Here is a 14,584-nt window from a genome sequence, read left to right as displayed (position 1 = left end):
ACATCCCTGGATGGGACTGGATTAATGGATGAGAGACAATGTGCATTTACACTGTAGGATTTCTCGTCTGTTGAGTGGAGAGTTAGATCATATCACCATGTTAATTAGATAATGATGGTTAATAGAGTCCATAAATAGGTCTTCAGTGAAGCTTTGATTTGTTTAAGAGAGATCAGATCATTATAAACTATTAATAAATACCTGTTGTCTTCAACGTTAGTTGTGTCACAAGTTCACAACACTACATTAGTAGTTGAATGCTATATTAAAAAAAAGACAAACTGACCATGATAATGTAGTTTGTGAACAATTTAATGAGCACGACAACTTATTTATGTGATAGTTATGTGATATTACTTTATTAAAATTACATCATACAGTAGATGAAGAGGTTTGAAGCAGTTTAGTGATGGAAAATGGACATGCTGGGCTCCAATTGACTCTTTATTGGCTTAAAACACAGTTCAAATGGTTAATTACAAATGAAGGTTATAAAAGCAAAACATAAAATTAAAAAACATACCCTAAACACAATCTCAAATAAATTAAAAATACATCTTTCATGCAGAATTATGAAATAACGAATGATTATAGTCATACTTCAGATTATCAATGTGGGGTAATATTGAAAGATGGACACGCTAAAAATATACAAAACATTATATATATTTGTTTTACATTTGCAAGGCCTGCTTATTAATATCTGTGCATTTATCCGCATTAAAAAAAAATACCAAAATAGAAAAGAAAACAAATCTCTGCCTTAAAATAAAGGCTGAGTAAATTGCATAATGTCAATAGTTTCACATACAGATAATGGTTATGGCCCAACGGCATGATATATGCATAACACTAAATGTTACCATGACATTAAGTTGTTATTATTATTATTCCAGGTGACAGCCTCTGAAAATCCTATCGTCTCCTGTCTTGGAATTGGATCGGTGGTTCTCAACCTTTTCAGGCCGTGACCCCACAAAATAATTATATTTGAACTGGGGACCCCCCCACCCTGACAAGTTCGACTCGGTTCCACAGATAAATATTGTGAAAATAGCATAGCATTTTGCCCCTTTCATATATTACTTGACATTTTGGCAAATGTTTGACCAGTATAGTATAGTTTGTTGATTACTTTTGATGCAGTAATGGTCCTTTCCTTTTCTTTCTTTTTATTTTGTTGAGGTATTAAAAAAGGTCTTAAAAGTCCTTAAATTGTTGGGAGCCCCCTACAGGGTGAGAACCATTGATCTATGTCATGGAACGGAGCGCACATCAGTAGATACTATTGGTCCAGAAGCTGCCATTGCATGCTTTAATAAAGTGAGATGAAGGGATAAAAGCTCTTGACACAGAACATTGCTGCCTCTCAGATAATGCTCAACTTCCTCCTCATGGGAGCAGTGCCATTACTGGCTTCTGCAGAGACAGACAGACAGACAGACAGACAGACAGACAGACAGACAGACAGACAGACAGACAGACAGACAGACAGACAGACAGACAGACAGAGAGAAACAGATAGACAGACAGATACATGGACAGGTGACAGACAAACACATGGGTGGATGGACATAGAGACAACAACAAAGTGTGTGTTAATTGATTGAATGAGTGGGTGGGTGAATAAAACCATGTGCAGAATGAACAGAGAATGACAGGATGAATCTGGAATGAATTAAGTGGGAGACGACAAAGTTGAATAGACGCGACGGGTCAATGTGAATTATGACATGCGGAGGATGGAGGAATTCGTCTATTGTTGAGATATCGATTGCAAGTCCATAAGAAGTCAAAGAGAAAATGTGCAGAATTAACATTAGATCAGAATGAAGAGAAGAACAATCCTGAATTGAAGCATATTATCAATCTTTAAAACGGCACTCCAGTGTGCCTCCCTCAGCACACTGTTTGGCGTTGTGCATCCACTGCCCTTAACCTCGCCTCACCAGGCTTGGTCTTCGTTTACTAAACAGGTTGTTTGATCCGGTCTAGACCTGATGATCAATTACGTCATTTTGTATTCAAAACAGACTACACTTTGGCCGGAACTACCAAACCGGATTCAGTTAGCGCATGCGCTAACTGGGACCAGGGTACCAGGGTAGGGGGGAAAGATTTGCTAACATGGACATATCTGTAAGATTCTAAAAAAAATACTGTAACAGTGTAATTCAGGGGTACCGTGGATGAAAAATCAAACCAAGTTTGAAGTGAGTGGTGGTGCGTGTGTGTGCGTGGCCGTGTGTGTGTAACAGTTCATTTCAGGGTCGGGCCGCCACTGGTCACCCAGCGGTATTGCAGCTGATGCTCAGGCTATCCGAGATGGGTCCGACTGCAGTACGCAGAAACCCAGTAAGGACTATCCACAGCTAGGGTTGCCACCCGTTCCGTATAATACGGAATCGTTGCGTATTGGACAATTAAAAGATGCGTTCCGTATTGAACCAATACGGAACGCGGTTTGTTCCGTATTTAACCAAATGCCCCATAAAGGTCTGTCACACAAACCTCAACACAGAATTTAACAATAATGAATGAAATAAAACACAGGAAAAGACAGCAAAAGGAGGGAGAGGCACGAAGGACCGCCTGTGAGGCGGCTCGCAGTCGCTGAGGCTGTGGTGCGCTCTACGCTCTGCCTATAGTGGGGTTCCGTGTACATGTAATTTTTGGTTTTCATTTTAAATTTGTGTTAAAGTTTATTTTTCACTTCCAATTTGTAGATTATGATCTATAGAACAATTTTGGTTCGAGTGTCAAGACAGTAGATTGTAGACAGTAGCCACTTTATAAAATAGGCTATGCTCAGGTTTAGGCTAGTGAAGCCTATTCAGCCTAAAGTAAAAATGTTCAATGTTCATAAAATAGGCTATGCTCAGGTTTAGGCTAGTGAAGCCTATTCAGCCTAAAGTAAAAATGTTCAATGTTCATTGCTAATAAAGCACTTTAAACTAGGCTATGCTCAGGTTCAGGCTAGTGAAGCCTATTCAGCCTAAAGTAAAAAATGTTTAATCTTCGTTGCTAATAAAGCACTTTAAACTTTAAGTATATGACTTAATGGTTTCTTGACTACCTTCTCTTTACTGACCACCAAGTGACCCAATACAAGAGCCAGGTTCAAATCATTCATACATTGCTTTATTTCAGACAAAATTAACTTATTCATATTTTAGAAACAATTGGCCACTTCAAACTGCAAAACAATATAGGTTATACCATGTTGTGTGTTATAGTTATAACTATTCTATGCATTTCATGGGTTTGGGACTGCATTTTTTCGCCGGCCGGCGGCTGTGCCACGCGCACGGAACGCACGCACCGCGTGCCCGGAAGAGGTGTTCCTTATTTCAATTTCTGAAAGGTGGCAACCCTATCCACAGCTATCCACAACTTTCCAACATCCCATAATGCATTGCGCAGAAGTTGGACGGAGCTTCCGGCACCGCAGCCGAGTGTGATCTACAAGCTCACAACGGTTGCATCTGCGACGCGACGTGAGCTTGTATGTCTGCTGTTAACCGGAAGTGTGGTGCAAAAAATTCTCCAGTAAATTCCCGCGGAAAGAGGTGGATACACACGCATACTGTAGATACACACACGCATAGTAACAAACCAACACACACGCTCATGCTAAGGAGACAGTGTGACCACCGCTCAAAAAAAAACGTTTTATAAGGGGGGCCCTGAGTCAAAACCAGAACCACTGCCCTGGAGGAGAGAGTGAGTGACTAATGATCTAATCAGATGAAAAGAAACAAAACAGAGAGGGTGCTGTTTTCCCCTTTTCTTTGACGATGGGTTCCCAGATTGCTAATGATCCTATGCAACCCGTTTATTTGGATGGAAAACCTTGGAAACCAGAAGCGTGTTTATCTTGTGAGAGTGGCCTCACCTCTAATAAAGCATCCCTTCGAGGTCAGGGAACACAATTACTTGATGACTTTCCCAGAGATGTTCATACAATCTCACGAAATATACAGTGAAATGTTTGGCACTGTGGCACAGAAAGATAATCTTCCAATAATGACACCCTCCTATATGAAACAGCTCTGTGTGTGATGCAACCACATGTGTTTCAAATCCTCAGAAACAAGAAACACATTGGGGTGTTTAAGATCACCAAACAACTATATTTTATATATTTTTTTCTCCTCTCATTCTCCTCTCTTTCCTCATCTTTCCCCTCTGTTTCGTTTTTTTCCCCTATCAGTTCTCTTTGTAGCTTCCAAATATTTTGTCATTTTTATCGTGGCACTACAAAAAAAGAAAAGAAAAAGAAAACTAAAATCAAAACACATCTTTCATAATGGAGCCAAAATGCCTGCAAACATTGGATCTGCTTTGAATTCTGTGTTCCCACCCAGGCACCCATAACATAGTGGATAAATCATTTTATTTATTGAACATCAGAGCATATTAACTGTGGCATCTTAGAGGACCCATGGCCCCTGATTCAATACCCTATTCCAATAATGTCTGAATGAGCCAGGAGGAGGGACATCTTTAGATTAGGAGCCAACTCTGCTTGAGCTACTGTACCTATGCAAGAACCACCCCTTTTCCACCGGGGTTGAACCGGTTCGTTCTTTTTTCCTGCCTAATCTTCAGTGTTACTTTCCACTGAAAATGAATTGGCTAAAAACTCTAAAAGTTAGTTTGGAACTGGAACCAAAAAATACTTGTTTTTTCCAAAGTGGGCATGTCACTACACACTATTCTACAGGTTGGAAGATGCAGCTGAGATATAAACAATGGTAAAAGCAATCAAGAAAAGAAAAGGGAAAGTGTCTGTAACTGCCATTGACAATTGAATTTCACCCGTGAAATGGACACTTTGACCGGTCATATTCGACACTTTGCTAGCCAGGCCTGTAATTGAACCGGGGTAAGTGAGGACTCATCCTCCCAAATGGTTCTGCTTAAAACTGGTGGAAAACGTAAGCCGGTTCGCAGCTGGTTACCATGAAAGCACCATGGGTTCCAAAAATCGAGAACGGAACCAATTATAGAAGCAGGGGTGTCGCACCAAATTCTGGGCCCTGGGTACAGGGATACACTGCGGGCTCCCCATGAATGAATAGCTGATTTACAAGCTCACAACGCTTTGTGCTGCGATGCATTGCGAGCTTGTAGATCGTCTATTTTCAAACATTTTGTACTTTAACCTTTCGTACCTTAAGTACATTTTGATGCAGTATTAATACCTTTACTTAAGTAAAGAATCAGAGTACTTTTTCCACCACTGCCAGAAGCCCACCACCAGACCAACCAACTGCACCGTTAATTTATCCAGCACCCACCACCACAGGACGAGGGGAGGTCATATGGGGGGTCATACCGCACAAGTTGCCCGTTTTTTGGGCTTGGCGACTGGGGTCCTCTGGGTAATGGAGCCTGTGTAGAGAGAGTTCCTCACAAAGCTGCCCGCCTGACCTGGAAGTAATATGTGATAGCCACAGTGTACGTTCATGCTCCATCAGCTTCGTGCAACACAGAGATGTCACTTTTATTCACCGCAATGTGTTCTGTGGGCAGCATTCCATTTCTTTGGTTCTGGGAGGCGGGTTCAAGCAAGCTTAGCAAACCCAGGCTGTGAAATATGACATTCAAATCACTACCGAAACCCAATACTGCCGGATGCCTTGGTGTCATGCTAGGCTCAGTGTTCACAATAACACAATAACATCGATCGAATCCCATACTCTACACTCATACTGTACATACCCATTTTTCATATCAGGCATAATTTCGCAACTTTAGCCATACCTTTGCAACTTTAGGCTTCATTTCACAACTTTAGGCATAATTTTCATCACTTTAGGCATAACTTTGCCACATTAGGTATAGTTTTTGTGAAGTTAGGGTCAGGGTTGGGGTTGGGTTTAGGCATAGTTTTTGTGATGTTAGGGTTAGGGTTGTGGTTAGGTTAATCTCTCAAGACAGATTCTGTGAAAAGGAACAAAAGAGAGGACACTCTTTTTTCCTTTTTTTGACAATGGGTTCCCAGATTGTGGTTAGGTTTACTAGGCATAGTTTTCCAAAAACAGGAGGAAGTCTCACAACACACAACTGCCAGTCAAAGTGACAGCTCTAACTGATTGGACGGGCGGTAAAACCAATGAAATTTAATGCTGCCCTCAGAACACCTTCCAATGACTAAGGTGCGTGAAACACGGTTGCTGCGAGCCTCGCTATGTTTTCAGCCAAACACACTGGGGCAGTTCCTCGTTGACAGTATTATCTAAAGTGTCACGCACGCTATTCTTTCGTTGTCTTTGGGAATAAATGAGGCTATTGTTACTATGATAAACAAATCATCGTCCAGCATTTGTTGGTCCCCTAGTATGCAACCTTGGGCATGGCTGCGATCCCGGTGAGAAAATAGGAAGGTTACAACGAGATCCAGCACAGCGCTCGTTGTTTGCCGCAACTAGGGCCAGAGATGACAACATTGTGTTCTCTAAAAGTTTAACAAGGTTAAGACGTTTGATTCCAGCAGTCAGGAGCCCCCCAGGGGGAATTGCTCAAAGGCAGCAGTTTGTTCTTACTTGTGGGAAAGTCCTGGGACTGGGAGAGCCTCCGTGCTTGGATCGGAATAGCAGACTAGAAATAGATCAAAAGAGAAAATACAAATTAGAGATAAAAGAAGGTTGTCTTCATTCTAGTTAGACATACTGTACAGCATCAGTTGGTATGATTCACAATCATTGAAAGCGAATATGTCCACAGTGTTAATTTTGACAGCTGATATTGATTTAATTATAGTCATAGTCTTTTGAATAAAAATGCAATTAGTTTTAGTCAGGTTTTTGTCATCTGAAAGGGTTGAGAGGCTAAATCTCATCAAATGTTGGTCTGTGTCTCAAATGCAAAATAAATAATGGACCTTGATATGAAAAGGTTTTTTAGTAGCAGTGCGTAGCAGTGTGATGTGTTTTGAGCTTATAGATCTGCTATTTTCATAACGCAACACCTGAGCGCAACCAAACATAAAATGACTCGTCTTCTAGTTCTACTGGATCTCTTCTCCACCAGTCCCTCCCTAACATTCTCGTTTTATTCTTTATTCTTTTTATTTGTTGACGAAATTGGCAATATAGTCGGATAGTTTTAGTCATCATAGTCTTAGTTATTGCAAACCTACAGATCATTGCACTAGTGGCTCAAATAATAGCTCCACTAAATGTACCTCACCTTTCTTCCTTTATTTAATGTCATCCCTGCTGCATTCAGGGCTGTGATCCGATTTTGTATGTAAGAAACCTTGGAGGAGAGAAAATGACATCAAACCTTGATGTTAACCTGCATTGCTTGGGTTCTGCTATGTTTAGACCTGTATGCCATGCCATGCCAAGTGTTGTCTTTCTGATGAAAGTGTGGCAAAATGACACTTTAGAGTAGACTTTTGGGTTACTGTACCTCCAAAGATAGAGATATCTTCAATAGTTGCACCCCACTGGCTTACATTGCACAATTAGCAGGCAAATAAAACAGTTACTTTGAGAACGGTTTCAGTCAATGAGCAGAATATTTTCAACATCAATTTCCAGTTAAAATAAAAGTCTGGGTTTCCAAGGCTAATTTCCAGTCAGTAGAGCAACTATTGAAAGTATCTCACCAATATAAGTTACATCATTGACAAGGTAACTACACAATCCAAATCATTTGACATTGTATTACAAGTGAGAGTTAGCTACTGTATGTTACATTTACAGTACATGATAATACAGTATATTAATTATGCATGACAAATACAGTATGTGTTTCTATATGATTTTGAGCAACAGCAACAAATGTTATAACAGACAAGGCCTCACACTCCCCTATGATTTTTGATGCCTCCCCAAGGCGGCCCAGACCCCAGAAACATTGATTGAAGGTCATAATTACCTCACTCTTTGTGCTTTGGACGCTGGCGGTTGCTTGAGCTATCTTGTTCTCCAACTCACTCAGTAGGGCTGTGGAGCCCCGGCGTATAATCTTCTGGGGTCCCTCGTCTGGGGTGCGCCATGTCCCATCCGTGCTCTCCGTTGAGTAGTTGACCTACAGACAGCAGTATTATTATGCAGGAGTCATCGATATGTCCGGTCCTTGGCAAAGACTTGGTCCAGCCCCCGTAACTCTGAGGGTGTACACATGGAACCAAATGAACCAGTATGGTTCATTTGGTTCTATTTGAACACACTCAGATATTTATATTTTTACAAAAAATGTCCACCACAAGCCAGCATTTGCGATGGCCCCTGACAAATTCAATAATAGTAGGCTATTTCCAAATAGATTCAGAGCCAAACTGGAACAAAGAAGATTGTTTGAGCATAAGCAATCAATATCTTGTTAATATGCTAAACCAGGGGTCTTCAACGTTTTCAGGCCAAGGACCCCTTAGCTGAGAGAGAGATGATGCAGGGACCCCCAGATTCCATATACGGTAGTTTCATTGTTTGACAGCATAATCTTCAGTGTATTTTGGATTCATGTCAATTTGTGTTATCAGATTATGTAACCACCTGAACGGTCAATACTTAATAAACTTGACCTTTCACTCTGTACTTAGTCTGCTCTTTTTTCCCCTCTACACCAAACCTCTTTGCCAAAAATAGCCGAGGCGTTGTGAGCTTGTAGATCTGCTATTTTTGGCTAAAGTTCTCAGAATATGGACGTTAGGGTTCAAGTGGTTATTAATATAAAAAAGAAGAAAAAAGGTTTCTATCACACAAAGATTTGAAGGACCCCCTGTAGTAACTCTGAGGACCCCCTAGGGGTCCCGGACCCCCTGTTGAAGACCCCTGTGCTAAACAATCAACTCTGTTGGAGACTGCAATAGCAGCCTCATCTCAGGAGACGCTTGATGTTTTACATTGCAGCCATTCTACAGAGCTCCAACATAAGGTTATTCAATTCACTACACATACACATCATATCAGTTTGACTTATGATGACATCGGTAATGGCAATTATGCAGCACATGTGTCCCAATTTTAATCACTAAATCTTTTCTTCTTCTAATAGGATTTAAGTGGTTAATTAAAATGAACATCAGTTTACAATATGTGAATTTGTGAGCAATGGCTTGTTCATTGAATAATGCAAGTTAAATGTTCTTTTCATATATTGAAATAATATACACTCATTATTTATATGTTTGCTTATACATACACACAAAACATTTTCAAATAGAAATCAAACTTACATTTAATCAAATCGTTAATAATTAATAAAAAAATAATTTAAATTGATAAAATGACAAAATATTGGTAAGAAAAAATAAATAAACAATCACATTGGTCTAAGACCCAAAATCAGCACTAGACCCAAAAATCAGGCATCACTCATTTGGGCTATAAAAAACGACCAATATACATTATATTGGTATTTTGATGATTAAGTTGTAGGGGGGAAGAAAATCACGGCACCATCTTTAACTGCATGTCATCTTGAGAACACCCTCAAAATCATGTGGGGACCCCCCTGAGGGTCCCGACCCACAGGTTGAGCACCACTGGACTAAACCTATACAGAGAACAAACACGTGCAATTTCCTGACAGTAGACACCCGGGCTCTATTATGATCCAGGTCTTATGCCTTATGCCTTAACTTCTTTGCCTTTTTGAGCGGTGGTCACACCGTCTCCATAGCGTGGCCGTGTGTGTCTGTCTGTCTGTCTGTCTGTATGTAGCCTCTGGTGTAGCCTGAGTACCCTGGGTGACCAGAGAGGTGCTGTTGAGTCTAGCCTGCCCTGAGCATCAACTGCAATACACACACACACACACACACACACACACACACACACACAGGCACCCCCCCCCCCCCCCACCACCACCACCGCTCAGTTCACACGGGTGTGATTTTTTTTACTATTTTGAAAACCATTTTTAAATACTTCAAATGCTGATCTACATCTGCACGTTGTGAACTTGCAGATCAGCTATTTGAAATATTTAAAAAAATATGTATATATAGTAAAAAAAAGGCAAAGAAGTTAAGGCATAAGGCATAAGACCTGGATCATAATAGAGCCCCAGGTTTTATTCGAGTCCTCCTTGATGGTCCGTTCAGGTGACTGAGCAGGGAAACCGAGCACAAATTATTTTTCTAGCCTGTACCCCGCCTCAAGAAATCTGGAACTCCAGAAACTGTCAAAAAGGCAGCATAAACAATTGAGGCTGCGTGATTTGATTTATTACGTTGCGCTTGAGCTGGGTTCCAACTGAAGTGGCAGAAGTAAGGCTTCGGTGAGCCAGGGGAAGCTTTTTTCCCCCTTTCTCTGTGTTACAGTATTATAGTGCAGTAGGACGGAAAGCATTGAGAGAAACTCGCTGGCAAGTAAGCAAAATGCATTAAAGATTTAAGTACAGTATGTGTGCTTGAAAACGTTATCGTCCTAATTAGTGGCCAAGGCCACGAAGTGGCAAATGGACACTTATTGATATTGGACTTCAGCACTATTATTATTATTCCGCCACTGTTTCTCTAGCGGCTAGACCGTGCAGTCGCTTTTTACGAAACTCGGCAGTATGGCAGAGGACTATGCCAAACGGCTAAAACGCGAAGCTCGCAACAATCGGCCAAAGGGTGGCGCTGTAGGAAGCCTTTGAAAAATGCCAACTTTGAACAGGTAAAGCTCATGCTCTGTTTCAGGTCCAGCCATGAAACCTGTATACACTTATGCGTCTCCTCATGCCGAACAACTTTTACACTCTGACTTTTGACCTCTGACCTTTACCTCTCCCACAATTTTGAATTATATGAAAAACAGTCAAAATCTATCTCCTCCTGGGAAGTTTCGCGAAACTTTTTTTACATGAACTTTGGACCAATACGGTCATCACGCAGCGGCCGGATTTCTTTTAAAGCGAAACATAATTTTTTAATAATTCACTGAATAATGCAGTTTCATGCAAATTATTCTTCTGCCTCTAAATCATACATGCAAAGTGACACGTTCATGGCATTTGGCAAATATGTAGAGGGTTTGTCCAAATATCACTGAAAGCAATCTTACTCCAATTGGCCAAAGGGGGGCGCTATACGAAGCGTTTGAAAACTCAAACTTTAAAGGGGCATAAGTCATGCCTCGTTTCGTTTGAAGACATGCAACTTGCTTACACGCGTGCCTTGACTCAAGCGGAAGACATCTGTGTCTTTGTTAAGTAAGCTCCGCCCTTAGATTTTCCGCCATTTTGAGCAGTTTGTAAAACACTTAAACCCGCTTTTATTCCGGAACTTTTGCGTCACGTGCACGGAACCTTTTTTACATGAACTTTGGACCAATATCTAAAGATCTGTCAGATCGGATTTTTTAAAAATTGAAACATGCATTTTTAATAATTCAATCATTATTGCAAGTTGTATGCAAATTATTCTTCTGCCTCTAAAACATACATGCAAAGTAAAAATTTCATGATGAACTACTGTAGAGGGTTAGTCCAAACATCGCTGAAACCAATCTTACCCCAATTGGCCAAAGGGGGGCGCTATATCATTTTGAAAGAAGGCGTCAAGTACATTACATGAAACTTTTTTTTTTTTTTAATGACAGGTCTATTATGTGTGACTGCCGTAGTGTAGTGGTCAGTGCCTGTGCCTGATATATGGACAGTTGTGAGTTCAAACCCCACATCGGGTTGAGTTGATGTTAACATCCTGTATGCCCTTGGCATGTGCGTATGTCAAACTCTTTAATGTTGACACGTCTGATCTAACTCCAGATCACGTTCATGTTTAAAATGAGCCCTTCTCTACCAGCCGTTATTTTTCTGTTCTGAGTGAAAGAAAATATGATCACTCGAAAATGTCAGAAATACTCAGATTACATTTACTCAGGTTGATTTCACCCCAAGCCTCCAAAATATAAAAAAGAAATCAATAAAATCAAGGCACTCAGCCTACATAGAACTTTTTTTTTTTAAACAAACATGGTTTACAGATCCTGTGGCTGCCTAGTGTAGTGGTCAGGGCATACGCCTTTCATGCAGAAGGTCGTTGGATCGAATCCCGCCTGGGGTTTATACAAGCATAAAACCGTGATATTTGGTAGACTTTACAGTTTGGTTCCTTGAACAATGTCTGATATGGAGCCTTCCTAAAAATTTCCCCCAACCCCCCTTGATGCATATTTTAATATCCGCCATTACTAAATAATGTATTTTGCATCATAAATCCTGAAACAAGCATTATAATACAAACTGTCATGTCTACACCTATGTTGTGATTTCCAAGGATTGCAATGATATCATGAACCAGCTCAGTGGCCTAGTGGTTTGAGTGTCTGCCCTGAGACTGGGAGATCCGAGTTCAAACCCGGGTCGTGTCATACCAAAGATTCTAAAAAATGGGACCCAGTTCCTCCCTGCTTGAAACTCAGCATCAAGGGTTGGATTGGGGGTAACTCCCTGCGACATACTAGCGTCATGTCCAGGGGGTGTACTTGTACATCAAGCTGCCTTACGCTACAGAAACAGGAGATAGGCTCCTGCCCTATGAGATTCGTGGCTCGGCCGATTCATATGGTCTTCATAGCTCAGCAAGGCTTACTATGTACATCATCAAACTGTCCAGGTGCATAGTATCACAGTTTTTTATGTCTGTTGCATATAGGCCTACAGTCTTTTGCATACATGTTGTGTAGAGGCCAATTTGTGCTTTTACCTATAACCACCGATTAGTGTAAAACTTTGTATGCACACTTCCCAGAGGCCAAGGAAAAACCTGTGCCCCGCATTTTTCACATCTGCCATTTATAGCGCCACCAGAAGGCCGACTTACAGTATGTAAAACACATTCTTCGATATTACTCCTTCAGATTTTATCCGAAAATCACACAAATCAGTACACAGTATCTCTACAGTGATGTAATCATGACAGATTTGTCCGATATCATATTCTATCTAATTGGCTAAAATTTAATTCCAAGGTTTGCAGGATTGCTCCTTTTTGAACAAAATGTCTCAAACGCAGCCTGCTATGTGTGTGAGATTTTGCACACACATTCCCACTAGGCCAAGGAACAGATGCCACCCTTCTCACATTGGCCTGTTATAGCGCCACCAGCGGGTCAATTTTTGCAAAACACATTTTTGGAACAAAATGCTTCAAATCCCGCATGCAGCGTCCGATTGCCGTGAAAGGCCCAAGAACACGTGGCACCCTTTTCACTTTGGCCTATTATAGAGTCACCACTAGGCCAAAAAAAACCTACCTGACCTGCCGGAGTCCTGTTCGGAAGAACACTGCTTCTAGTTTTTCTTTGATATTCTTCTTTGCTTTCCCTTGATGCCTTTTTGCTTTCCTGCTTTTTATGCCTTGGACACTTTATCGCTGCTTGCAGCTATATTTGAATGTGTTTTTGATTGACTGAATACTTTATTAACAGTTTGCAAAAAAACTCACAAGAAAGTACTGTTCAATACAAGGTCTGCTAAGAGGATTTTAAACCCAAGAAAGCACTATCTATGGCTTGTTTCCATTGGGGTCCTTTGTACTTAATTCATCGAAATATATGCTTTCTGTATCATGAATTTTGTTGCACCTTGCTTTGCTTTTCTTTACTTTTTGATGGAGAAAGACAGTATTACAGACCTGTGCCATCTGGTTCTCAGGTTGCTCTAGCACACCTTCCAGTGGTGCGGAGGAGGCCACAGGGCCAGCTGCCGGCCTGGTGGTGGTGAAGGGTCTGGAGGGGGGTGTGGTGGGGCTGCTGTCCCCCTCGTGGTGGCTGCTCCAGCCTACAGCCTTCCGGGGGGAGCTGTTGGGTTCGTCCTCGTCGGAGGTGAGGCCGTGGTCGCTGATGTTTCCCGTCAGCTCGTCCAGTTTCTGTCTCAGCTGCATGACCTCCAGATCCATCACGCTGGTCTGGGGCAGATTCACCTCATCGCTCTGGGGCGGATTCATCCCGTCGCCCTGGGGATTGTTCACCCCATCGCACACGAGGGGCAGGACCACCCCGGCGTCGCTCAGCGGCAGATCCACTCCATCACTCTGGGACACGTGAAATAACAAAGAGAGGTTATAGATACTGTGTATAAATATAGGGTACCAAAGTCCTGTCACTCGTTCATCCCATGGGTAATCTCTCTATGGATAGGGCTGTCACAATTATTACATAATCGTCTAATCGTGATTTTTTGACATAATCGTGATTATTTTTCATAATCTTCATAATCGTTTCCATGTTGAAAAATGTTCATATATTTAAAAAAAGGTCAACAATTGTGGAAATAGCAGTTGTGAGCTTGTAGATCGGCTATTTCCACTATCAAAGTTATTTTTTAAGTAGTAAGTTGTCAAATATGTCAGTAATTTCTTTGTATATTTAGGTTATGTGTCATATCTACCATGTACAACTTCAAAGCCTAAAAGCCAAACTGAAATGTAATTATCAACGACAAAAACCCAGTTAATCGCCAATTATTTGAGTGACAATTAATCGTCATGTAAAATGTCATATCGTGACAGCCCTATCTATGGATGTTAAAATCGTCTCGGGCGATATTGTCAGGGTGGTGGCTCTATATTGTTTACGATAGTCAGTTTGATACATTTCTGTATCGTCTATGTCTGGCGAAAATGTACAGGAAC

At 41.2% G+C, this 14,584-nt stretch overlaps 1 protein-coding gene across 1 annotated transcript in view; it reads right to left on the bottom strand.

Annotated features, from left to right (window-relative positions):
- Positions 1–5,335: 5,335 nt before the first annotated feature.
- Positions 5,336–14,584, bottom strand: part of mlphb (melanophilin b) — a gene marked incomplete at both ends in the record, with an annotated part of 57,211 nt that continues 47,962 nt past the window's right edge. Inside the window, 5 exons of the mRNA XM_080752888.1 lie at positions 5,336–5,436; positions 6,552–6,606; positions 7,198–7,266; positions 7,894–8,046; positions 13,586–13,984. Coding sequence (XP_080609014.1) covers positions 5,336–5,436; positions 6,552–6,606; positions 7,198–7,266; positions 7,894–8,046; positions 13,586–13,984 — 777 coding nt within the window. The remainder of the gene's footprint in view (positions 5,437–6,551; positions 6,607–7,197; positions 7,267–7,893; positions 8,047–13,585; positions 13,985–14,584) is intronic.

The sequence above is a fragment of the Nannobrachium achirus genome, assembly GCF_963921795.1.
Source record: "Nannobrachium achirus genome assembly, chromosome: 22".
NCBI lineage: Eukaryota > Metazoa > Chordata > Actinopteri > Myctophiformes > Myctophidae > Nannobrachium > Nannobrachium achirus.
The sequence above is the reverse complement of the archived record's forward strand: the minus strand, read 5'-3'. Positions and strand labels throughout refer to the sequence as shown.